Source organism: Phasianus colchicus, chromosome 31, assembly GCF_987193195.1.
Source record: "Phasianus colchicus chromosome 31, bPhaCol1.hap1.1, whole genome shotgun sequence".
NCBI classification, from domain to species: Eukaryota; Metazoa; Chordata; class Aves; order Galliformes; family Phasianidae; genus Phasianus; species Phasianus colchicus.
In genome coordinates, this window is record NC_143466.1 from 420,644 (window position 1) to 447,274 (window position 26,631).

Here is a 26,631-nt window from a genome sequence, read left to right on the forward strand (position 1 = left end):
TTGGAGGATTTGAGCTCCCAAGCAACCAGCAAGCATTTGGACGTGCCCTCCCCCTGCTTTTTACAAGGACAGACGAGTCCTTCTTGGGATGCCAGCTATTCTGCAAAGGCGGAATAGCTCTGTTCTTGGGCCGCAGCTCCTTGGCCACGCGCTTCTCAAATACTGGGGCTGCATTACCTCCTGGGCATCCACACGTGCTCCGACTCTCCCGCAGGGTTTCTGGCTTCCTGCTGGGGAGCTTCTCATCTTCTGCAATATCATTCCTGCCTCCTCTGGTACCATCCTGGGAGATGCTGCAGAGCTCATGAGCCTGAACTACCTTCCTCCCATCAGCAGCTGCTCTTGCTTTAAAGAAGTGCCAGCACCTACGAATCAGCTTGGAGAAAGTAATTCTGGAGACCCAGAGACACTGCAAGTTTCAATGCAGCTCCCACAAGAACGCTGCTGTTAAATCCGTAGAATCATAGAATGGATCAGGTTGGAAAAGACCCGAAAGATCATGGAGTCCAACCGCAACCTGACCATACTCCCCTAACTCTAACAACCCACCACTCAATCATGTCCCTGAGCACCACATCCAGAGCTCTTTAAACACGTTCAGGGACAGCCAGGACACATCCCCAATTAGCCAGGACTGCTGAAGGATGATGGAGAGCGGCTTGGCAGCCACGTCTGCCAACCCCCTCAGCACCCCAAGGTTCAATCCATCCGGCCCCATGGCTTTCAAAGCAGGTTTTGTTTCTTTAATTATTGTCTCCCATTCTATCTTTTCTTTTAGAAAGGAATCTAAAAGATGAAAAGTAAGAAAGTACTAAACAAAATGAATCAAAAGAAATGAAAAAAGGAAAGAAAGGGGAAGAGATGAAAAGAGACGGAAAGAAAAGGGGAGAGGGAAAGAAAAGGGGAGAGGGAAAGAAAAGGGGAGAGGGAAAGAAAAGGGGAGAGGGAAAGAAAAGGGGAGAGGGAAAGAAAAGGGGAGAGGGAAAGAAAAGGGGAGAGGGAAAGAAAAGGGGAGAGGGAAAGAAAAGGGGAGAGGGAAAGAAAAGGGGAGAGGGAAAGAAAAGGGGAGAGGGAAAGAAAAGGGGAGAGGGAAAGAAAAGGGGAGAGGGAAAGAAAAGGGGAGAGGGAAAGAAAAGGGGAGAGGGAAAGAAAAGGGGAGAGGGAAAGAAAAGGGGAGAGGGAAAGAAAAGATGGAAAACAGAAAACAAAATGAAAAAAGGAAAAAAAGGAAAGGAAGGGAAGAAAAGAAGAAAAAGGAAAGGAGAAAAAACTCCTTCCATCACCACTGCTACCACAAGCACTAAACCATATCCTGTAACTCCTAATCCAGATGCCTCTTGAACACTGCCAGGGACGGCGACTCCACCACCTTCCTGGGCAGCCATTCCAGTGCCTGGCTGCTCTCTGAGAGAACAAGTTCTTCCTTATGTCTAACCTAAACCTCCTCTGGTACAACTTATGGCCATTTCCTCGGGTCCTGTTTGTTGCCTGGGAGACGAGGCCAAACCCCTCCTCATCACAGCCTCCATTCAGGAAGTTGTAGATTGCAATGAGGTCTCCTCTGAGCCTCCTCTTCTCCAGACTGAACAACCCCAACTCCTTCAGCCGCTCCTCGTAAGGCCTGTGTTCCAGACCCCATACCAGCTTTGTTGCCCTTCTCTGGACACGTTCCAGGGCCTCAATGTCTTTTTTTGTAGTGAGCGGCCCAAAACTGAACACAGTGCTCAATGCGTGGCCTCACCAGGGCTGAGTACAGGGGGATGATTCCCTCCCTGCTCCTGCTGGCCACGCTATTTCTAATGCAAGATGCTGTTGGCCCTCTTGGCCACCTGGGCACACCTCTGTCCCTGGAAAGGTGATGGAACAGCTTGTGCTGGATGCCATCTCCAGACAACTGGAAGAAAAGGAGGTTATCAGGAGTAATCAGCAAGGGTTCACCAGGGGGAGGGCATGCTTGACCAACCTGGTAGCCTTCTACGATGTTGTCACTGGCTGGGTGGATGTAGTGCATGTAGTCTACCTTGCTTTCAGCAAGGCGTTTGATACCGTCTCCCACAACATCCTTATGACAAAGCTGAGGAAGTGTGGACAGATGAGTGGACAGTGAGGTGGGTTGAGAACTGGCTGACTGGCAGAGCGCAGAGGGTCGTCGTTGGCGGTGCAGAGTCCGGTTGGAGACCTGTAACCAGCGGTGTTCCTCAGGGGTCGGTGCTGGGTCCGGTCTTGTTCAACATCTTCATCAATGTCCTCAATGAGGGAATAGTGCTCACCCTCAGCAAGGGTGATCTGTGAGGCCCCGTGTACTGAAAGGCAGCCACACGGTCTCCCATGAGCCTTCTGTTCTCCGGGCTCAACAAGCCCAAACCTCTCAGTCTCTCTCCAAAGGAGACATTCCCGATGCTTTGAAGCCTTTGAAGTCACGTTCCTGATGTCCAAGTTACGTGCCCATCATGTGTTAATGCTGTTGTGCCAATCGGTGGGCTCAACAGCTGCAACAAAGACACCAACGTCTTTGGGATAGGCTTATTTTACTGCCTATGACAAAATAAAACCAACAGTAATATTGGCAGCGTCTATAGCCAAAAGAGAAGCTTAGCAGTAAAGGGAATAAGCAAGGCAGTGGGCCTACTCATTGCCACGTGAGCACAGTGGTGAAGAAAGATCCACGACCAATTGCCCCAGCACTTTACCATCAGCCAGATCCGCAGTCACTGGGGAGCCCCGTTTGCAGGGAGGATCTGAAGAACCTCTCCCAGCCATGGGGAAGTTGCACAGCAATGCATCCATCCCACGAGTGAGGCGTCCAGAGCCGCTGCAAGCAGCTCCAGCCTTTCTAGCACACAGTAAACCAATGTACGGAGCAGTCCGAGGGAACAGCCGCTGCCCTCTTTCTCCTCTTGGTTTTCGCCCCGAAGCCTGGCCAGGGCTCAAGGGGAACAAAAGGCGTCGTGCTGTCAATCTTGCTGCAGCACGGGCCTCTTTGGCAAGACTGTCTGCCCAGCCCCCCCGCGTCGGGCTTCGTCGGGTAACGAACTCAGCAGCAAAGCTGCCCTCGGCTCCTCGGGGAGAGCCCGCCGTCGTCACGGAAACGCAGCGTGACAGCACGCAGGTCCCAGCAGCCCGGCTGATGTCACCGGCGCCGTGACTTCCTCTGCCTGCCCTGGAGCCGCAGCCCGAGAGCTTTCCGGCCCCCGGCCTCCCTCTCCCTGGTCAGCGCCAGCGCCGCCAGCTTTCTTCTCGGACAGACGTGAATACAGAAAACGGCAGTCGAGTCCTCCGCCTGCGGGGCAGCGGCTCAGCACGGCGCTGCTGACCGTTCGAGCCGAGCCGAGCCGGAACCGAAGGCGGCCGCCCGACTCTGCCGGGCTCCGACGCGTCTCGATCGGCGGGGTCGGTCCCTCTCTTTCGGGGCTGCCCGGCTCGGCCAGGAGCCGCTCCCGGACACCGGGCGTCCCGCCGCTCGCAGTCAGCCGCCGGTTCTCAGCCGGCGGCGCCCCGCCGCGACGCCGACTCCGGAGGACGGCTCCGTTCTGACGCGGGACGGACGGGGCCCCGAGGCGCGGGGCGGGCGGCGGCGGGGACGCGGGGCGGCGGAGCGCCGCTTTCCCGGCACGGAATCCCGCGGCCGCCATTGGCGGAGAGCCCGCGCTCGGCCCCGCCTCTCCCGCTCTCCTATTGGTCGGCCCGCGGAACGGGGCGGGCGCTCCCGGCGGGGTCGTTTGCGCCCGCGGTCGCGCCGTCATTGCGTCATCATCGCGCGCGTCCCGCGTGGCCCCGGCCCGGCTGCCCGCGGCGCTGCCCCGCTCCGCGCGCCCGCTCCGCTTCCGGGGCCCGCGCCCCCGGATCCTTTTCCTCCGCGCGGCCTTCCAGCCGCTCTGCCCCCGGCCTGCAGAGATGCCTCGGGTCGTCGTGACCGAAGTGCGGGACCGGCGCGTGGCGGTGTTGAACGTCGTTCCGTTGGCATCAGCCGTCGGTCAGCCCGTCCAGAGCCCTGTGCGGGGCCTTCGTTTCCTCAGGCGGATAACGGGAGGATGCCGGAGCCGAGGGGCGGTGGGAGGGAGGCGGGGACGGGAGCATCCTGCCGTGCCGCCAGCAGCCCGGGGGCCGCGTGCTGTGGGTGCCGGCACGAAGGTCCGCCGTCCGTCAGCACGGGAGCTGCGGTTCTGGTGCAGCAGCAGGAGCTCAGCGCAGCGCTGCAGAGAGCGGTCCGGCGGCACGGGAAGAAGATGACGGCCTGGAGCGCGAGTGCCTCAGCAGTGTCTGCAGCCTGCGAGGAGCCGAGCCGGGCTGGGGAGAGGAAGGTGTGGGAGTCCCGGGGAGGGACGCGCGATGGCAGCGTTATTGGCAGGATCAGCTGCTTCCTCCACCGCTCCCGACGCCGAGCACTGGTTTCCTTTGAGAAGCAGCCCACTGTCACATCTGTGGGGTTCCGCAGGACACACAGGCATGGGGTAAGTTTAGGTTGGATATCAGGACAAACTTCTGTGCAGAACTTCTACAGCCGTGGGTGGGATCCCCCTGAGCTCCCCTTCTCCAGGCTGAGCAGCCCCCTCTCTCTCAGCCTCTTGTCATGGCAGAGGTGTTCCAGTCCCTTCACCATCTTGGTAGCCCTGTGTTGGACTCTTTCCAGCATGTCCAGCTGTCTCCTGTACTGGGAGCCCAGAGCTGGACGCTGTTCTCCAGCTGCAGCCTCCCCAGTGCCGAGCAGAGCAAAAGGAATGGTGCAGAATACTGGTCCTTACCTGCTACAAGAGAAGTCAGGACTAGGGCTATGATGGGAGCGCATTGCTTTATGATTGACGTGGAGAACTGCTAGGAAGAAGGCCTGGTGGGCCTGAACACAGATGCCGGGTGGTCCAGCTTTTGTTTCACTGGAAACCAGGTACTCCGTGGGCAGCAGCATGGAGATATGTTCTCCATGCAGTTGTGCCCCCGTGGCTTCTTTCTGATATGCTTGGGAAGTCCCACTAGAACAGGCTGCCGTGTGAGACAGAAGTGAGAGAGAAGCATCAGTTGTGTGGGTGGAGTTTTACTATCTCTGTGTTCACATCTTTTATGTTTGTCTTCTTTTTTTTTTTTCCAGTTCAACTCTGCGTGCGTCGGTCTGCCTTTGCTAAATCCTTTTCTTGTGGCCTTAGGCAACAATCGAGGGGGTCTCAAGTTTCAGCGCTGAGCAAGAAGCGCAGGCTCTCAGGAAGGCCATGAAGGGCTTTGCTAAGTTGATCTCCCTCCATGGTCAACTTTTATTTTTTCCCCAGCACTGCGAATGGCTGCTCTGGTGGTTTGATAGAGGGAAGCATAGCTGCTTGCACTGCTCTGCTGCACAACTGCCCTAAAAATTGTTGGAAAGTGGAAACAGAACTGCCCTTCGTGTCCCAAAATGCAGCTGCTCTGGTGGCCTGGGTCCTGGCAGCTTTGTGTGCATCGATGTAGTCCTGGAGCTGTTGAGAGCCGGCTGTGTGAGGGACTGGAGGTGGCACAAGACCAGAGGGCACTTCTGATCCTTGTGCAAGCATCCTGACTAGCTTCCATTTGTTTCTTGCAGGCATGGATGAAGATGCCATCACTGACGTCTTGACCAAACTAAATATTTCCCAGCGTCAGCAAGTTCTGATCACCTCTAAGAGCACTACTGGCAGGGTGGGTGGTCTGCAGAGATGCATGAACGTGGTTGTGTCACTTGGGCGCAAAGTGAAAAACGACCCAATCTCTACAAGAGAAAGGTCGGCAGAGACTTCACCTGACCAAGGTTGTTTTGTTCTTGTTCAGTTCAGAGCAGTTGTTGATGCAAGGAGGGTTGGAGCCTGAAGAGGAGTGCTGAACAGCTCAGTTCCTCTGTCCTCAAAGGCCGTCCCTTCTGCCAACTCCTTTCTCCTCTTTGCCTTCTAGGATTTGATTGATGACTTGAAGTCGGAGCTGAGTGGGAATTTTGAGAGGGTGATCATTGGGGTGATGACTCCCACCACCATGTATGACGTGCACGAACTAAGGAGGGCTGTGAAGGTTTGGAAATCTTCCTTTTGTATTGCTTAAGTTCTGGCCAAGGACTTACTGCTTTGTTATGCATGTCTTCTCTCTCTTAAAGAAACCTGGTTGCACGTCACAAGCAGGTGCTGGTATCTTAAGTCTTGCCTTGGTGATTCCCTAGGGAGCAGGAGCAGATGAAGGTTGCCCAATGGAAATTCTGGCTTCTCGCACCAATGGAGAGATTTGTCGCATTAATGAGAACTACAAGCTTCGTAAGGAGTGCGAAAGGCTCTCTTGTCAGTTTCCTTCTGTCTGCGCTTCTTAATTGGAGGCTGTAGCACTAATGATGATGGCTGGAGTGCTGCAGTGCTGCTGGGAGCCCTGGGCACAGTTCTGTACTTAGCTAGGTTACAGCTGGCAAATGTTGTGGGCAGCACCCAGGTGGTGGCCCTGCTCCTAACGGGTGCTGTGTGTGTGTTCTTGCTGGAATATGGCTGCTCCCTTGAGGATGGCATCGTATCTGACACATCTCCCATGTTTCGAAGGGTCCTCGTGTCCCTCGCAACGGTGAGCCAAGCTGAGGGGAGAAGGGGGTGAATGTTCAGAGCTGCGGGCACAGCTCTGCACTCAGTGGTGAGGAGCTCCAGGCTGGCTTTTTCTCACCCTGTGTGTCCCATGACCTGCTCCTCAAACCCAGCCTCTCCGGGGAGGGAACTCTGACTCTGGGTGTGCATGAGTGCTGTGGGCTCTTCTTTAAATGTCCCAGTGAAGTGGGTTGCTGCTCGTTTCAGAAGGAAGCCCAAAGTACATCTGAGCTGCATTTCATTTGTAAGCTAGTGTTCCCTTTGAAGGACTCCATTATCCATCCCCAGCAGCTTTTCATGAGTGGGGAATTCTCAGGAGTTGCTTCCAGTAGATGCTCTGGTGAACTGAGTCTTCTATCCTTGTGTCTTTGCAGGGAAACAGAGATGAAGGAATGTATGTGGATGATGCCCATGCTCAGCAAGATGCTCAGGTGCGTAGTAATGTGCTTCCCAATCTATTCTTGAGCAGGTGATGCATGGTGAAGAGAAGCCAGCCTGTGAAATGGAAATAATGCTTTTAGCCTTGTTTGCAAGTCTCTAACGAGAGGTCTCTCGACAGGCTGGCTACTTGGCAGGGGCAATGAGATTTTGGCTGTGGGTTGCCGTGCCTGGTAGGTGCTTGTTGGAAAATATCCGTGATCTAGACAAGTACGCGCCAGCAGTGCTCTAGCTGCAAGGGATTTAAGATCTCCTGTACGCCCAGTCTTCTCCATGAGCCTTACTTTGTCACCCCTAATGTCTTGAAGTGCCTGTACGAAGCGGGGGAGAAGAAGTGGGGAACAGATGAGGTGCAGTTTATGTCCATCCTCTGTACACGGAACAGGTATCACCTAGTGAGAGGTAGGACCCCTGCACAGTGTCCTGGGTTTTTCTTTCCTTCCTTGTTTGTGTGTGATGCTTTTGTAGGAGCTCTGTAGCTGTCCAGTAGATGTGAACTCTTCTGAGGCAGCAGGTGTCCTAGAGAGAGCCGCATTGCATCCATTCCATTCTGGCTGTTTTATTCCCTCCTGAGACTGAAAGGGACTTGAGAAACCGAAGTCCAACTGGCTGCAGCTCCAGCATGGAAAGCAGAGATCATGAAGTGTGACTGCCATTGGGGCAGGGGGGAGAGGAGCTAAGAAACTTGATTGGCAGCACAAAGCAGCAGGTCTTGAAAATGGTACTAGCTGTGGTAGGCCAATTCGCAAGACTGTTAGCAGTGAAAATGAATTATTTCTGTGGGGCGATCCTGATTTAGCTGAGAGTGCTGCAGGGATGAAAGAATGTTCATGCAGTATACGAGGAGCTTGTTGCAAAGCGGTCCTTTGAACCTCTGTGACTTTCTGCCATAGTTTTTGATGGTACAGAGGCATTGCTAACACGGACATAACAGCATTAAATCTGAGATGGTAGGCAGTTATTCAATAGATTGTTTAGTTCTTGTTCGGCCTGTGCTTTTTGTTGTTGTCTGTCTGCTATTCAGCTCAGAATACAGAACTATTGTATTTCTCATAAATGCTTAGCACTCAAATATGGAAGTGCTTCACAGGCATTAATTTTTGTACCTAACAAGTTTTACTATGAAGCCACGAGTGTCTTCATCATTATTTAGCACAATAATTGCAGCAGTACAAACAACCAACCTTATAAAAAATATTACATGCATTATTTTTTTTTAGCTCATCAAGGAAAGGGTTCTGTGAATCTTTACCTACACCTAGATCTACTGTGCAGTATACAAGATGGATACTCATCTGAAATATCTAGTGCTGTATCTATATGCAAAGTGTCAACCTAAATTTTTGGCTTTACAAAATTTTGATGACTATATTTTGCAGTAGATACATTTACAGCCTAGTTGTTTCTTCATTTCTTTTTATTTCCAGTACTTGAATGTATTATAGGATTCTATATGGGTTTATTTGTGTGGCAAAGATCACCTTTCTTTGTTTACTGCTCCAAGATACTCGTTTTATTGAAAATTACTCATGAAGACTTATGATGTTTCTCTGAAAATGCTGAAAATAACTAAATGGCAATCTTTAACATTTACCATTAGAAAACAAATGGTTTGTGCATGAGATGAAAAGACAATAAAATCTGTTATGTTAACAGATAGGTATCATTTACTTTTAAGCAGAGTACTATGAAATCTTTTACCAAGAGGTACAAAATTACAAAAGAAGCACTGAATTTACTTCAGTCATTTTTAAATTTTACTTGAGAGTCTGTCACGGAGTTATCTAGATCAACGTGTGCCCTCGACAGGGGGCAGCAAGCCCATAGGCCCCCTGTCCCAAAAACAGGACGGAAAAGGGGGAAGGGAAGGGAGATGGGAGCTGGGCCCAGAAACCAGAACAGCAGCAACAATCTAAGGAGGAAAACTTAATTTTACTAAACATGATATCGGAATGCAAGATAACACAATATAATATAATATAATTGAAATTGAGGCTAATAAATCAAATAAGAGAGAGAGAGTGTCCGAAACTAAAAGGCCTACTTTGAACTGAAGGCACACGGTTGGGGAGCAGACCCACACACTGCTAGGCAGTGAGCAAGAGAGCCAGAGAGCAAGATCCCATGACTCCCTCCCATGGCTTATCCTCCTCTCTGAACATGAAGTCCCCTGGGATGTGTAGTTCTTCCTTTCTTCTGAGAACCAGGCATCCAGAAAGTTGTCAGTCCACGGAACTGGAGTATTAACTCTTTAATTACCCGTGCTTTACATGATGTTTGGTGTGGAATACCGATAACAAAATTATAAAACCATGACAGAGTACTGTGTTTTGTACTTTTTTGACTTCCAAAGTCAAAAAAGAGCTGATTTTGCTGTGGGAGGTAACTATGGTTAGGAGAGAAACTGTGTGCTCATTTTCCAGAAGGTAGTACATAAAAAATAAAGAAAGATCTTTGTATTCCTGGAAATTTGAGAAATTGGAGGGTCTGCTGTAGGAAATAGGATATATCAGTGTTTCTGTTTACAAGACAGTGACTGCTGTTTGTAATCTGTTAGAGGATGGGTATCTTGTCACAGAACAACCCTTTTGGACATCTTTATAAATGTTTTAGTAACTGAGCAATGGATCAGTGATGCAAAATACTTTCTTATCTAGCAGCAGCTCTTATCTGAATTTACTGTATCTATTGTGGAGAAAGCACGAGGTTCCAGTGCTACAGTGTTTGTGTTGTGAGCACTACAAAACTTTTTAAAACCACTGTTCATTTGCTCAGTATCAAAGAAAACATTTTAACCAAACTTAAGTGCTAACTAGTCACTCGGAGGTCTTCACTACCTAAAATTTTCCTTCATAACAGAATCTTTACAGTGTATGAGATAGAAATAATAAAATAATTTTCTTATTCTTTCCCTTAGGCATTTCCTGGAAACACAGACTCTGATAGTGTGGTCCGACATGATTTGCAACACCCAGTCATTGCTCGCTATGTACGTATAGTTCCTTTAGATTGGAATGGAGAAGGCCAAATTGGGTTAAGAATTGAGGTCTACGGCTGCTCCTACTGTAAGTTTTTCCATTATATTCCTTTAAAAAAAAAAAATCTAAATAGAAACTGTCTTTGAATTTCAGATTAAATCTGAATCTCAAGTGCTTTTTGCTAAAATGCATGAAGATATTCCAGGATTACTAATTGTAATAACTGGAGCTTAATTTAATATTTACTGTATCCTTTATTCTGAGTTTCTAGTTAGCTCTTCTATAGGAAATACAGCATTAGAATTAGTAAGAGTGCTTTGAAATCACTACTTTTGATCTTCAAAATTGTTTTTGCAGAAGACTTGAATAGACCAGTTGAGGAAAAGATAGCATTCAGATACATTTCATGCTGGGTCTTGAGAGGGAAACAAGACATAATTCATTGCCTGATGACAAAGATAAAAATAAAACAAGTAAAAATTCAATTGAAGAAGCTCACCTTGTCTAAATATGACATGTTTTTCGGAGATTTTTCCTTTAATATTTGAGTATAACTTTAGAATCTCTTCTAAAAAAAAAAAACGAGATGAGCAATGGTGCAAGTGGTTAAGAGCACAACAGATCAAGTTTTAAGAAAAGCAAGTGTAGTTTCTAAATACCATTCCTTGAATTTGATCCTGTGGGTGCTTATGTGAAGTCCACATGCCTGCAAACTGTAAATGTCTGATGTCCTATTTCTATGCAAATTTAGTACAGTATTCTTGTAGGTGTTTTAGGGGAAATAAATACTTGAGATTTATCTTAAAAAAAAAAATAAAAAATGTTAGAACAAGTTAAGAAGCACCTATCTTGAAGACTCTTCCATTGACATCAAGTGATTTAAGACCTATTGAAACACTTTGTCATGGTAACTAGCAATTATGTTAATTAACTAGCAAAAATATCTTGTGATTTCTGTTGCTTTGACTTGGCTATGTGCTTTCACTCTACTAAAATATTTTATATGCTGTTTTAAGTGTAGCCAACACTATAACATGGTTGATTTCACATCATGATTACATTTTTTTACATTTAAGTATATCTACTATACAAATTCAAGTATATGGAGACAGAAACCAACTTTTTTTTTTTTTAATCCAACACTTTTTTAAACAACAACAAAAAAAAGAAAATATTTTTAAGTTGTAGGTTTTTTTGTTTGTTTTTTTTGTTTGTTTTTTTTTAGCCAAAAATATTTACAAGCAAAAGGTTTTAGGTTTTTGTTTTGTTTCCTTTTTTTTTTTTTTAATTAAATTGATATCTTATGCACTGTAAGCACGTTACAAGATGAATTTGGAGTCTGAAACTAAATGTGAGGAAAAGCATAGTTGGCTAACAAAATTATTTCTGTCACTGGATGAAAAGTTGTCTGCTTGAAAGACTGCATATTTCTGGAGAAAAATAAAACACATCTATCAAGGAAATAATGAATCAACTAAAAAAATACTGATAAAATTTGTCTTCACAGACAACTGAAGTAAGAAACCTAACCTTTTGTTTTCCTCGAAGAGAAGCATTGAACTGCTAGTATTATAAGTTATTTCAGTATTTTGTTAATGACATTAATAATAATGTTTTACATTTATATGTCTATAGGAACTTTTTTTTTCTTTCTCCTCCCAAACAAACAAAACAAAGAAACAAAAAAAACCTCTCCTAAAATACTGTGTAGATTTTAGAAGCAGGAATCAGGCTGTCCTTGAGTCAGTATGCTGAAACCAGTAGACAGCAGCAGCGCAGTTGAGAAGAAAAGTTCACTGTCTTATGACTTCTTGGAAAAACAGAATAATGTTTGAGAGTTCCAAACTTGTTTTCAAATGCATTATTTGGAGCAACTTATGTAAAGTTACATTGTTCCATAGATACGGAATTCAGCAGGAGCAAAGTTTTTAGCCCTATAATTAGTATTATATATTGAAGCATTGTCATTAACCAGTGAGATTTGCAGATTAATCCTGCTGTCAGTGAAGAAACTGACTGTATAGATAAGTAGCAATTTTTTAAGCCTGATTAAAACATGGGCATCTAATCCAATTTGTGAAAATTTTTTGAAACATTACCTAAAGCAAAAGGTTGCTTAATACCTTACAATCATATATTTTTCTTCAAGTTTGTAGGTTTATATTGAATGCAGTCTTTTATTTAGAGAATATTTGAGAACATATTTCAGATGTAGAACTTGCACATTTTCTCATAGTAAAGGTTTAATTGGAAAGTCATAAACTTAGTGCTTAAAAAAATATTTCATTGCACAATACAGCAATCTGGTTATTAGTCTCAGAGTATTAAGAACTCTCATTAAACCACATATTGAAATACGTGGTCATTAATTGCCATATTGATTTGTTCTTATTTTTCTTGAGTATGCTGATAAAATACACATTATTTTTTGTGTGTCAGAAATGGAAACCACATTCTTCCTTACACAGCAATGTGAATTAAAAAAAAGGTTCAACTTTAAAAGAGAATTAGAGATGACATCTATTCCCTAGAGAAGTTTGTAAAATTACAAAATATTTCCTTTCAAGGTGCTCTTATTCATTTAATTATTTGCTTGCCTTCTTGCTTTGAGATTTTTCTATGTTTGAAACTGCAGATGAGATCTGTGACGTTACTTTCTAATAGATCTCTTGGAAGTCACAAAAATAAATAAATAAATAAATAAATAAATTAAAGGCTCCCTCTACAGTAAGATTGAAAATGTTCTTTACATTTCTCTCTGTGAATAAGTGCTGATGTCAAATTTAGAAAAGATTTTAACTGTGTGGGAAGAGAAGCAAACAAAATATTTAACATTAAAAAAATATATACTGTAGTCAACGGGAGTTGTAGCTTTCATTTTAAAATCATAGAATGACTTATGTTGGAAGGGATTTTAGATATCATGTAGTTCCAATGCCCTCACATGAACATAGTTATCAACCACTAGATCAGGTTGCCCAGGGCCTGATCCAGACTGGCACTGAATGCCTCTAGGGAAAAAGCATCTGCATCTTCTCTGGGCAACCTTTTCCAGTCCTTTACCACAGTGAATAAAAAATTTCCTCCTATCATCTAACCTAAATCTCCTTTCTTTTAATTTAAAACCATTCTTGCCCGTTCTCACTAATAGACCATGAAAAAAGTTGGTTTTCTGCCAGTTCATAAACTCCTCTGAAGTATTGGAAGGTCACAATGAGGTCTCCCCAGAAAAACAATCCTCCTCTCCAGTATAAACAAGCCCAACTTCCTGAACCTCACGGGAGAGGTGCTCCAGCCCTCTGATCATCTTTGTGGCTGCCCTCTGGACTGATTCCAACAGCTCCACATCTTTATTGTCTTCAGGGCCTAAGACCTGGGCACAGTATTTCAGGTGTGACTTCACAAAAACAGAACTGAGGGGGACAACTTCTTCCTGTTACCCAGTTGGCTGCCCTTCTTTTGAGGCAGTCCAGTATACTGTTGGCCTTCCAAATTGCAAGTGCACAATGCTGGCTCACATCCAGCTCTTTATCCACTAGGACCCCCAAGTTCTACTTGACAGAGCTGCTCTCATTGAGTACTTCTCCCAGTCTGTTCACATATCTGAGATTGCTCCAACCCAAGTGGCAACACCTTACATTTTGGTTTGATGAATCTCATTTGATTTTACATGAGCCCGCTTTTCAAGCTGTTCCAGGCGATTACAGATATGTAGTGAAGCTGTGCAGAGAGAAAATTAGAAAAACCAAAGCCCAGTTAGAACTGAGCTTGGTCATTAAGATAAAAGACAACAATAAATATTTCTATAAATATATCAACAGCAAGAGGAGGGCTAGAGAGAACCTCCATGACTTGTTGGGCACCGAGGGCAACATGGTGACCAAGGATCAGGATAAAGCTGAGGTATTAAGTGCTTTCTTTGCCTCAGTCTTTAATAGTAAGACTTGTTACTCCCTGGGAACACAGCCTCCTGCACTGGTAGATAGGGATGGGGAACAGAATAGGCCCTGCATAATCCATGATGAGATGGTTTTGGACTTGCTCCAGAAGCTGAATGCTCAAAAGTCCATGGAGTCAGATGGATTGCATCTAGAGTGCTGAAGGAGTTAGTGGATGTGGTTTCCAAGCCACTCTTCATCATCCTTCAGCAGTCCTGGCTAACCGGGGATGTCACAGTGGACTGGAGACTGGCAAATGTGACACCCATCTTCAAAAAGGACGGAAAGATGATCCTGGTAGCTCCAGGTCTATCAGTCTCGCCTCAGTACCAGGGAAGATTATGGAACAGATAATCTCAGGAGACATAATGGACCAATTAAAAGTCAACCAAGGGATCAGGCCTAGTAAGTATGGGTTTACAAATGGTAGATCATGTTTGGCAAACCTGATTTCATTCTATGACAAGGTGAGCCATTTAGTGGATGAAGGTAAGGCTGTCGATGTGATCTACCCGGACTTCAGTAAAGACTTTGACACTGTCCCTCACAACATTCTCATGGAGAAGGTGGCTGCCCATAGCTTGAATAGATGTATGCTCTGCTGGGTGAAACACTGGCTGGATGGCCAAGCCCAAAGAATTGTGATCAATGGAGTTGAATGTAGTTGGCGGCTGGTCATGAGCAGTGTCCCCCAGGGTTCAGTACAGGGGCCGCTTCTATTTAACATCTTTATTAACAATCTTGATGAGGGGATTGAGTGCACCCTCAGTAAGTTTGCAGTCTACACCAAATTGAGAGGGAGTGTTGATCTGCCAGAGGGGAGAAAGGTGCTACAGAAGGTCCTGGATAGACTGGATTGATGGGCCAAGGTGAACCGTGTGAGATTCAATAGTGTCAAGTGTCAGGTCCTGCATTTTGGTCACAACAACCCCAGGCAACCCTATAGGCTTGGGAAGAAGTGGCTGAAAAGTTGCCTGTCAGAAAGGGACCCTGGTATATTGATGGACAGTCAGCTGAATACGAGCCAGCAGTGTGCCCAGGTGGCCAAGAAGGCCAGTGGCATCCTGGCTTGGATCAGGAATGGTGTGGTGAGCAGGACTAGGGAAGTAATTTGGCCCCTGTACTCAGCACTGGTGAGGCCTCACCTCGAGTACTGTGTTCAGTTTTGGGCACCTCAATACAGAAAGGACATGGGGTGCGAGCAGGTCCAAAGAAGGGCTGCAAGGCTTGTGAAGGGCTTGGAAAATATGCCGTATGAGGAGCGACTGAAGGAATTGGGCTGTTTAGTCTGGGGAAAAGGAGTCTGAAGAGAGACCTTATTACTCTCTTCCAGTACCTGACAGGTGCTTACAGCAAGTGCAGGGTTGGTTTCTTCTCACTGGTGACAGGATGACGGAAAATGGTCTCAAGTTGTGCCAGAGTAAGTTTAAGCTGGATATCAGGAAAAGCTTCTTTACAGAAAGGGTTGTTAAGCACTGGAATAGGCTCCCCAGAGGCAGGGTTGAGTCACCTTTCCTGAATGTGTTTAAAAACCATTTGTTTACTGTGCTCAGAGACATTATTTAGCAGAGGGTTGTTAGAATTAGGGTAAGTTTGGTTAGGTTGTGGTTGGACTTGATGGTCTCTGAGGTCTTTTCCAACCTGAGCACTTCTATGGTCAGGCATAGTCTATCCTTGATGAAGCTGTGTTGGCATTCTTGAATCACCCCCCTCCCCTTTCTTGCACATGCCTTAGAGTAGATTCATGGAGGTTCTGCTCTGTGATCTTCCCTGGCACAGGTAAGGCTCACTGGTCGATAGTCTCCCAGATTTTCCTTTCTCCCTTTATTAAAAATGGGAGTGATGATTCCTTTTTCCACTTGCCAGGACCTTCACCTGACAGCCATGAATATTCAGAAATGATTTAGAGTAGCTTGGCAACCACATCAGTCAGTTAGTTCAGGACTCTGAGATACATGTTGTCCAGCTCCAGAGACTTGTCCATATTTAGTGTCATAAGGCAGTGTCAGACTTGCTCTTTTCTGACAGTATAGGAGGCATTTTGCTCCCCATCCCCTTTGTAGAGTTTCAGGTACATATAATATATTTAATACACTCAAAAGAGGAGAAAGGATCTTTACATTTGCAGTGACATAATTTATCAGAAAGCAAACCATAGGAAAAATTTATCAAAAAGCAAGTCATAGGAAAGAAAGTAATGTTACAGAAGGCAAAGTATCCACTGAATTCATTAATGCAAAGCTGATGGAATATTTATATTCAAGCTCTTTTTGAGACAGAGAGTAAAGAGACATGATAGATAGATGTCTCTCGTCATGTTCCCATTTATGAATTTTTTAGACAATCAGCAAATTCAAGGCATCTGGAGCCTATGACAACTACAATATATATTGTATTTTATCACTGATTTTTGAAGTTCATAATAAGCTCCTGCAGAATCATTGCCATACGAATAGTTCCTTCAATCACAATACTGCAGCAGATTAATGCATACAAAACAAACAAACAAACAAACAAACAAACAAACAACAACAAAAAAACCAGTAGCATTCCTATTGAACAGTCTTTGACAGCACTTTTTAAGATAATCTTCTGAGGACTTCTGGGTGCTGAAATCTTATGGCATGAGTGGAATGGAGTCACTGATACCTTTGCTCATGGACTAGTTCTATCTTGCTATGTCAAATGTTACTGTTAGAGTATTCTGATGTATGACTGATTTCTTTTTAAGGAAGGAGAGAAAAGAAGAAAAATAAACAAGTCAGACCTTATCATTTTATGAAGAAATGAACATTTTTTTATGGAGATTATTTACTCCTTAGATAGTACAGTGAACAAAATCTTGGTCATGTGAATATTTACAAGAGAAAAAAAAATTAGACTTGGAGATGCTGTTAAGGCTTAAGCCATAAGTATTTGAAAGGAATATTTACAATAACTGTTTTGAAAATATTGAAGTGCTAAAAATTAGAGCTTGAACAGATTTTGACAAGTTAATCCTATTTGCCTGTAGTGACTTTAAGTGAAACCATTGTTCCTCTTCACTATTAATTCCACATTCATCAGCTGTATTCATCATTAGAAAAATTTCTGTGATACTTGTAATTTCCTTTGCCATTGTCATGCTATTGCTACCAACTATTCATATCTCCATCACTCTCTCCTATGGTTGCCATATGTACTTCACAGAAACTCCATTCTCTCCAAAACTATATATTACATCAAAATATCACAGGGAATATTTAAAGTAGATAAGAAAGCCACTATTTAACTTGTGTGGAACCTAACCAATTTTCTTTTGTCCAGTGCCACTAGATAGATATACTGGACATTTTGTTTCATCAGCCTATGCTCACAAACAAACAAACCTTCACGATCAAAAAACTGATGAAGTGTCTTGATGGCCACTGGAACTCCCTATGCTGAATGAACTATATGTCCATATGTATGTAAACATATGAATACATATTTATTCTTTTACACTTTTTTTTTCCACCTAAATTGTGAAGATACTTATGTGGTCTCATAATCCATGTAAATGGTTCTTTGCCAACCTCTCATAATATTTTATTACTCATAATAATAATGTTCACTAAACTGTCTTAATGAAAAGATGGACTTCTATGACCATAGAAGTGATGGAACTGCATAAAAATATTAAATGATAGATAGGAAGAAACATTTTGAAGCATATGTTTTGTCTAATCATGTTCTCATATTTGTAGCAACTGTATTAAATCATTGTAATTAAAATTGTTTTTCATTTTGGAGAAAAAAAGAATCACAGATGTGAGAAAATTATCAGCAGTCACTGTAAACTTAGTAGCTTTGTTTGTGACAGTGAATAGAACACTTAAGAGTTATCCGAAGCATCCAACCCTCTTTTTCTCTGTTTCTCTTTAGATATTTTTATTCTGGATATTTCTACAATTTCTATGTAATTGATCTTCAGCCAGCATAGTCACAGTTCAACATCTGCAAGCATAGCTTGGTATTTACTTTTTCTGATATTACAGGTGCATGTCTCAGTACTTGTATTAAAACAATGGAGAGTGAGGGAAATGAACTGTGAAAGCATTTGAAGATCTCTTTGAAAACATGCTCTGTTTGAAAGCTTAATTCTTTTCTAATGTACTCTCTAGCATGTTTTTTTTTTTTTAATTTTATTTTTCTTATTTGTTTTCACATAGAGGGGACTTCTTATCTTGAAGATCATAAAAAGTGGTGATTTTCCTCATTTGCTCCATGGTACTCCTCAAACAGTAGAGTTTTGCAGATTTAGGATCAAAAATAACTTTTTTTTTTTTTTTATAAGTATTTAAAGTGTGGGTTGTTTACCTACTCCCCAGGAAGAAATAGTTGTGATTGTTTCTTTGCAAGTGTTTGTTATTCTGGTATGAAAGTAAGTGAGAACAGACTTCAGCTAATTTCTTATCTCTAGTGGTTAACAGTAATAGGTATGGGTCTATTTTGGTTCTGGCTGTCCAGCACAGGGCACCCCAGACACACACAGCAGCCCAGCAGGCCCTGTCATCAACTCGGCACCTAAGAATGGTACAATTTTTAAATGAAATATTAAAATTTAACATATATTTTTCATTCTTTTAACATATATTTAGTCTGATACAAAAAATGTTTTATTTTTGTATCAACTTCTTGAAACCACAGCAAATTGAGCAGTCCATTATTTTTAAATGTCTAGCTGTAGTGAAGTTACTGGTGGATATTCTCAGGCACCACAGGTTTGTGATCTGCAACAGCAATGTGTATCCCATACAAGTACATTTGTTATGCATCAGTGGATGCATAATCAAAGTCAGATTTAAAAAAGATCTATTTTACATGCATACATATCCCACCAAAATGTTCAGTTGCATACTCAAACATTTTTCAATTACACTTGAACACTTTTTTAAATCATTCAGCATTTCCTTTAGAAGAGTATGTATTGCTAGTTCATTTTTAAAAGATTTTTTAAGGTTTTTTGATGGAATACTGTATAATCAATGAATGTACAGATGTTATAACAGAATCACTGAATGGCCAGGGTTGGAAGGGACCTCAAGGATTGTGGATCGCCAACCTCCCTGCACATGCAGGGCCACCAACCTCCCCATTTAATGCTAGACCGGGCTACCCAGGGCCTCATAAAATCTGGCCTTGAACACATTCAGAGATGGGGCATCCACAACCCCTCTAGGCAGCTGTTCCAACACCTCACCACTCTCTCTGTAAAGAACTTCCCCCTGACATCCAACTTAAATCTTCCCTCCCTCAACTTCAAACCATTTCCCCTCGTCCTGCCATTATCTACCCTTTCAAAGAGTTGACTCCCCTCCTCTTTGTAGACTCTCTTTAGGTACCGGAATGCTGCTAAGAGGTCACCCTGCAGCCTTCTTTTCTCCAGGCTGAACAAGCCCAACTCCCTTAGCCTGTCCTCACAGGGGACGTGTTCCATCCCTCTGATCATCTTTGTGGCCCTCCTTCAGAAAAATTGATTTAGAAATACTAATTTTTTTTTTATGGGACACTTGGACTTTGTTTATCTTTTAGAACGTCACAATAAATTAAATAAGATTTAAATACATTCCCTTAAAAATTTTCTTTGCTCTGAAAGTAATGCTTCCCATTTATCAAATTGTATCATCATAATCTTATATAATATAGTTTCCATTTAAATAGAATAAGTTCTAAGCTACAGAAGATTATTTTTCAATGTAGTCACCATGACTAGCTATGCATTTTTGGTGGTGATTGAAGAAGGGCTTGTATGCTGCGCGTATTGTTTAAAAAAAAAAAAAAAAAAGCCTGGAGCAGCAGATTTGATCCACTATTACTGTCACCACTGCTGAAACACACCACCTAACACACTATGCTAACACTGACCGTTAAATCTCTGTGAATGTTCATCAAGTATTGAAGAATGTCAATGGATGCTGTTTTTTCCACATGGAGGAATTCAGTTATATCTTTGTTTCATGTGCACTTCTGTGTCAGATATAATTTTCACAGACTGCCACTATGCTGCCATCATGGCAACAAAATCTAGTGGGATACTGGTGGGAACGTTCAATCTCTACTGTTATACTACTGATATCTACCTCTGATATCATGGGCCAACAAAATAAAATAGAAGGCATTGCTTTCAGAGCAGCCTTTGCATGAGAAATCTATAAATCTTTCCTTTTCACATAAGTGCTTATATAACTTCTAGATTAGAAAATTATTTTAATAAAGGAACCTCAAACTTTTAGAAGAATGTATGTAATTAGCAAGTTCTGAAAATAAATATTTTTTTTACATTATTAATTGTTTTCAGCATTTATTTTTCCGAACAGAACTTCATATTTCTGTATTGGTTGCTGGAAAAAGAATTATTGCTTAATTCCTTGCATGGTAACATCTCTATTTTTCTTTTTCAGAAACTTGAAGTAGTGGATTTTTAATTCTTTCAATATAAACATGTTCTTACTTCCTTTCTTCCTTCGTTTTCTCTCTCCTTGTTTTCTTTATTTCTCATGGTACATAGTTGCCCTTTTGGTTCTAAGTATATTGAACAACTTGAGAGAATAACTTTATAAAACTATAGCTATAAAAAAGTTCTTTGTTACCTAAAAGATCGCATCCCTGGATGTGTTTAAAAACCATTTGGATGTGCTGCTCAGATAGATGATTTAGCAGAGGCTTGTTAGGGTAGTAAGGTTAGGTCGTTGGACTCAGTGATCTTGAATGTCTTTTCCAACCTGAGTGATTCTATGATTCTATTTGTTTAGCCACAGCTGGCATTTATGTAGCATGCTTTTATTTACGGATGCTCTTGCTTAGTGATGCATGTATAAGTGTGTCTGTCCCCCCATCACTTTACCCCTGTGTACATTCTCTTCAGGTAGAGAGAAAAGCGGTGATTCTGTTTCCTATGAAGACTAAATTGCAAACAATCATACAGACTGTTACTGAACTAAAGAAAACTGAGTTAGTTGTGTTGTTTTTGGTGACATCAGTGTTGCCATGGTACCAGAGGATCTCAACGCACCCCTTTTGCTTGGGTACTTCTTACATTTTTTTCTATGCCTTGTATAGGTGCAGAAAATTGTACCATTGAACTGTCCACTGGACTAATGGGGTAAGTGGGACAGCTGTCCCTTCACCGCTGCTTCATAGCTTCTCTTCTTTGACTCGTTTTCTGAGGAAAGCCTCTGAACGGAATACAACTTGCAAGCATTGGTTGTTGGTTCTTTAGGTTAGATTCAGTGAAGCTTACTTATATCTGGTTAATCTGGGGAGGATTGAAGATCCTCTGTATCTCTGTCACCTGTTCCACGTTTGAGCACCCTCACAGTGAGAGCCTTTTCATTCTACTAAGTGTCACCCTGGGTAGGGACACATTTCACTAGATGAGGTAAAAGGAGCAGTCCTTGAGAGCAGTCCTGCAGAGAAGGACCTGGGCGTCCTGATGGATGATAAACTTAACATGAGCCAGCAGTGCTCTTGCAGCTCAGAAAGCAAATGGTATACAGGGCTCCATCAGAAAAGGGGTGGTCAGCAGGGACAGGGAGGTGATTGTCCCTCTCCACTCTGCTCTTGTGGGGACCCATCTGGAGTACTGTGTCCAGATCTGGAGCCTCCAGTACAAGAAAGACAGAACTGATGGAGAGGGTCCAGAGGACGACCACAGAGATGATCATGGGACTGGAGCACCTTCCCTACCAAGATAGTCTGAGGGAGCTGGGCTTCTTCAGTCTGGAGAAAAGAAGGCTGCAGGGTGACCTCACTGCAGCCTTTCAGTACCTAAAGGGAGCCTACAAACTGGAGGGGAGTCATTTCTTTGAAAGAGTAGACAACAGCAGGACAAGGGAAAATGGGTTTAAGTTGAGAGAGGGAAGATTTAGGTTGGATGTCAGGGGGAAGTTCTTTACAGAGAGAGTGGTGAGGTGCTGGAACAGCTGCCAAGAGAGGTTGTGGATGCCCCATCCCTGGAGGTGTTCAAGGCCAGATTGGATGGGGCCCTGGGCAGCCTGGTCTAGCATTAAATGTGGAGGTTGGTGGCTGTGCACATGGCAGGGGGGTTGGAGACTCATGATCCTTGAGGTCCCTTCCAACCCTGGCCATCTGTGATTCTGCAGTTTTTCTGGGAGGCAATTAAAGTTAACGTAAATACAGTTTTGCAGCTTACTGCTGTGCTTTCTGGAAACTTTTGCCTGGGTAGCTGTGCTCATCAGAGGTCATATTTCACTGCAGTCTGGCTGACATAAGTAAGCCAGAAAGGTAGGTAGTATATATCTCAAGTGAAGCAGCAAATGACAAATTCACCAAGAAGTTTAAAAAATCGCTGCACTGCCCAATAACTCAGTGTATTCTTCTATGTTTTAAATACATGAGAAGACAATGCATTCCTGGAGCATGCCTGAAAATCAGTAAAGATGTGCAAGTTGACAACACATTCTAGCAAATCACACTGCCATGGCTTAATACAGTATTTTCCTACAAATGATCTTTACTGCTTTTTTGCTGAAGGTTATTGATCCTTCCGAGAATTTTCACCAGCTTCAGTGGGTCCAGTGCTTCATAGTATAGCTTAAAAAAAAACAAACAGGACCTTCTCCCTGCCTATCTTCAAGCTCTGTTTCTTTGTAGGAAGGTTACTGAACCTCATGTGGCCTGTAGCTTCCCATACAGTAATCTTTTTTTGCTGCAGATTTTTAAGAGTGATCCTTATTCCCCTAGCATTAAAAACAGCATCTTTCTTTCACACAGCCACTTGATTGTGTTCTTAAAATGAGATAATGACAATTTCCACTCTTGAAGATATTTGAAGCTCTGGATACTTGAAGCTCTGGATGTACTTATGGGCAACCTGCTCTAGCTGATTCTGCTTGAGCTGGGGGATGGACGAGATGACCTCTAGAAGTCCTTCCAATCTCAACAATTTTGCAAGTTTCTGAAGATGAAATTATAGCTGAGGCAAATACAGTTCTCCCAATCCCCTACCAATCCTTTCCAACAAGTTTCTAATAATAATATATTGTTGATCTTCATTTTGATTTTACTTTCATGTTATCTCACACAAAGTGGGGGGACATAGGACAGGAAGTAAAAAAGAACAACATAAAAGGAATGATGAATATTTTCACAAAATTAAATTATGTGGCCTGCCATATCTGAAGAAAAAGAAGGATATAAGTTCTTTTGAGAACTGCGGTTTAACTTGTCGCGTAGCTAAACATCACACAGCCATTCACTCTCTCCAGACTCCCCCTTTCCATCCCAGATGGAATGAGGGAGAGAATTGGGAAAAAAAAAAAAAAAAACCAAACAGGAATTGCAGGTTGAGATAAAAACTATACACTAAGAAAGAAGAGGAAAATGGGAAGAAATGCAACTATAAATATATAAATGCATACTTTATACAGCCACAGTGCAATTACTCTCTACCTACTGACCAATCCACAGCAATAAATACAACTCCCTGCTGACCTGTGGCCTGCCAGCAATGCAAGTTCTTACCCCATACCAACCAATGCCCAGCAACCCTCAAGGGGTGTCTGTCCCATGTCCTGGCCTTCATCAATACTAGAGCACTTCTCCACCAGTCCAAGTCAATCTACATCCCCATCCCCCTTCAAACTTAGTTTACAGGTCTTTGGATGAGCCCTGCTAATTCCTGTTCCAGAACCCTTTTGCTACTGTGAAATAAACCTTTTCCATGTATTACTGTCAGGTCTGGTGTCTTATAAAACCAGCCATGATCAAAGAACTCAAAGCCCTGCCTATAGCATCAGTCTTGTAGCCAGGCATTTATGGACTGGATCCTTCTATTCCATCCCATGTCATCACCTGAAAACGAAGGGAGGGAAGAGAAAATAACTTGTGCCCCAGACCCTTTCACCAACTGTCCCAAGGCCTTGAAGACTTTCTTCATTCCCCTCAGACTATGGGATGCAGTTTCCTCCCCATCTGTGGAAGATCAGCAGAGGGTAGTAGTCATGACCTTCTGCATGTCATATTTTATAGAATAACCCTTGGCCTAATTCTGGCCACCTGTCCTGGCTCCACCCTCCCCTTGCAGTCATGCGTATAGTGGTGACTTCTTTTTCCCACTAAGTGGCCTGTCCTGGCTTGGCCATGGACATGCTCCCATGACTAAGCAAAAGCCAGGACATCTTTATTTCAGCTGAAACCAGAACAAGTGTTAAAAAGGACACAAAAGCATACCAAAAAAAAAAAAAAAAAAAATTACCTAAATTTAAATTTAGAAAAAGTTTGGCTTTCTTGAGTTCCAAGGTGATATAGTCTCCTTGTTGTCCTTCTCCATGGAAAATTACACCTTCACTTTCAGAGGTCTTAAATTTCAGAGAGATGACATCTTTCAATGTTTTCATTTTCTTGTTCCTGAATCTGTATGGTAGCACTACGTGGCCATCAAAATTGATAACATCAGCCCCTAATGAAGAAAAAAAAAAAAAAAAAAAACAACATAACATTGTTTATGAGCGATTATATATTCCAGTAGCTATTGGAAAAAACAGATACGTTGTATGTAGATTGTATCTGAACAGAATAAAAACCTGTGCAAGTGCAGTATGCATTGCAAATATATTTTCTATTGACCAAGGATTATTCCTATAAAAAGTAGGAACGAGGAAGGGCATAAGTTTAATTCATAGGATGTAAAAAACCAGCATCAGGAAAACAAATACTGCCACAGTACTAATTTTATTCTGACTTTTCTTAAATGTATTTGCTTTCCTATGCATTTTCTTAACTAGTTGACAACTTCTGAGTTATCATTAATTACTCATATTATGCCTCCTAAAATCAAATATATGCATCTGTGAAGACTGTAATCACTAAGACATGAAACTAAAAAAATTGTGTAGGAGTTTTAAAATATTTTTCCTTGCCTTGTTCAGTTGTATATATAGAAATGTTTGATAAAATTTAGCTTCAACTGGTCTTGAGAAGAAAAAATTCTATCATTTGGACCAAGCTTTTATCTAGGTTTGGTTTTATTCAAAATCAGGGAGGAAAACTGAGGGATGCAATGATTATCTTTTAAAGTTAATCCAATATTCATGTAAAAGTTGCATAATATACTACAAAATTTGATATATTCTTATTTTCATTTTTTTAAGAATGAGACAGAATTTTTCACAACTTTTTTTGGATGCACGGTCCAGAAGTAATAGCTACAGAATTTCATTTCAATGAACAGGCATACTTCTAGTGAGTTTTGAATCTTCTCTTTTAAAAACAGTTCAGTAAAAGACTGCAAACATATAGATCTTTAAAATTTTATAGATTTGTTTAATAAAACCCTTTAAAAGCCACTTAACCTGTGACCAGTAACTAGTGCCCTAGCTATTATTTCTATGAGTATTTCCTCCTCTCTATTCACAACTAATAATTTAAATTCTTTAAAAATAATTCTTTAAAATGTTGATCTTTTTAAAGAAAAGAGTCTTCCCCACTTATATTCTACGGAAGCGTCCACTGTTATTGGCACAACATATTAGTATAATTCATTTCATGTTCTGAATTAAATAAAAAATAAAATTTATCATAAATTCTTCAATTACATCTTCCTTATTTTTGCCTGCTTCTATTGTGTGCCTATTTTCTTGTGTGACTGCTTGTAACTTTCTAAAAATCCTAACTAGTTTTTGTTATCATGGTGGAAAGTAACTTAAATCTTTCAGACCTTCTCAAAAACACACAAACAAAAACATTCCATTGTGCAGTTAGTGCAGCAGAATCTTAAAAAATTCCATTATAGCATTTTGTACATGATTAATATTACATATAAATGATTAATAAATTATATATATTTCAGTTCAAATTTAGGTAGTCAACATTATCCGCTATTATGTTAAAAAAGTTGCCTTTGTTTTTGGCAACATATGTCAGACATGCATTTTAAAAAATGCTTACTTTGAAGTAATTCTTGAAATATTATTTTTCATCCAGATTCAGTGAAGCGCCTAAAGAAATGTCTACAACCATGCCTAAATGTCTGGGAATTTAGGGGATACCAAAATGATCTGCTGAGTCAATTTTTACGAGTTCTGAGTCCTCAACTGCTATCAAGAGGCTGCTTATGTACAGCATCAATGTAGGCTTCTTTTCACATTCTATGATTTCCAGGAACATTTTTGCAGTGATAGAAAAGTTATCTGAGTGTCAGAGAAAAGCAAGCTTCATGATGTTTATTCTTTACTGAAAGTATGTACAAACAGAACCAATGTTTCATTCTATTTCATTGTCCAGTCACAAAATCCACAACACATCTTCTATTCAGTAACTAAACAACAGTCAGTTGAGATCAAGGCTCGCAGTTATGTTTATTAAGTGCCTGTCCATACATCCTTTCACCATTAAGCAAAGTGAGTTTTCTGATATACGCACCAACACATTATGTTTCTGTCCTTCAGGATTTTTCCAGCTAGACCAGGCATGTCCAACCCATGGACTGTGGACAACATGCAATCTGGCGCAGCCTGTCAAGAGGCCCAGCCTCTGCCCCTCACCACCATGGTGATTAGTCTTCTTAACCTACCTGCCTGGTCTGGCCCTAGGTGCTCACCTAGAAACAACCACACATAGATCTGCCACTAACATCATGGTGACTGAAACCAGGAGCTCAGTGTACAGGTAAGTCAGGTTATGGCAAATAATTTTATACTATTTGATACTTTAGCCAAAAACAGTACTGCAAACAGTGAAAAACAG

The 26,631-nt window shown here is 42.5% G+C and overlaps 1 protein-coding gene across 10 annotated transcripts; it reads left to right on the plus strand.

The window, feature by feature from the left end:
- Positions 1-3,704: 3,704 nt before the first annotated feature.
- Positions 3,705-26,631, plus strand: LOC149914105 (annexin A4-like). 10 transcript variants are annotated; one of them, XR_016460624.1, is made up of 6 exons: positions 3,705-5,640; positions 5,890-6,003; positions 6,149-6,239; positions 6,926-6,982; positions 9,907-10,054; positions 20,986-23,729. XR_016460624.1 is itself a non-coding variant. In XM_090127673.1 (5 exons), the coding sequence occupies exons 2-5, from the start codon at positions 5,548-5,550 to the stop codon at positions 10,111-10,113; spliced, it is 471 nt and encodes a 156-aa protein (XP_089983799.1). In that variant the 5' UTR covers positions 3,720-4,451; positions 5,546-5,547; the 3' UTR covers positions 10,114-10,270. The 10 variants fall into 10 exon arrangements, 8 of the variants coding, with proteins under 8 accessions (XP_089983799.1, XP_089983800.1, XP_089983798.1 ...); XM_090127673.1 differs by lacking the exons at positions 6,149-6,239; positions 20,986-23,729 and having other exon boundaries at positions 3,720-4,451; positions 5,546-5,640; positions 9,907-10,270; XR_016460623.1 differs by having other exon boundaries at positions 3,722-5,640; positions 6,149-6,982.

Bases quoted from the DNA above. Each gene is read 5' to 3' on its own strand.
- LOC149914105 (XM_090127673.1), top strand. From the start codon at position 5,548: ATGGATGAAGATGCCATCACTGACGTCTTGACCAAACTAAATATTTCC. The intron at 6,004-6,925 runs GTTTGGAAATCT...GTGTCTTTGCAG, and splicing joins AACTAAGGAGGGCTGTGAAG to GGAAACAGAGATGAAGGAAT. The intron at 6,983-9,906 runs GTGCGTAGTAAT...TCTTTCCCTTAG, and splicing joins ATGCTCAGCAAGATGCTCAG to GCATTTCCTGGAAACACAGA.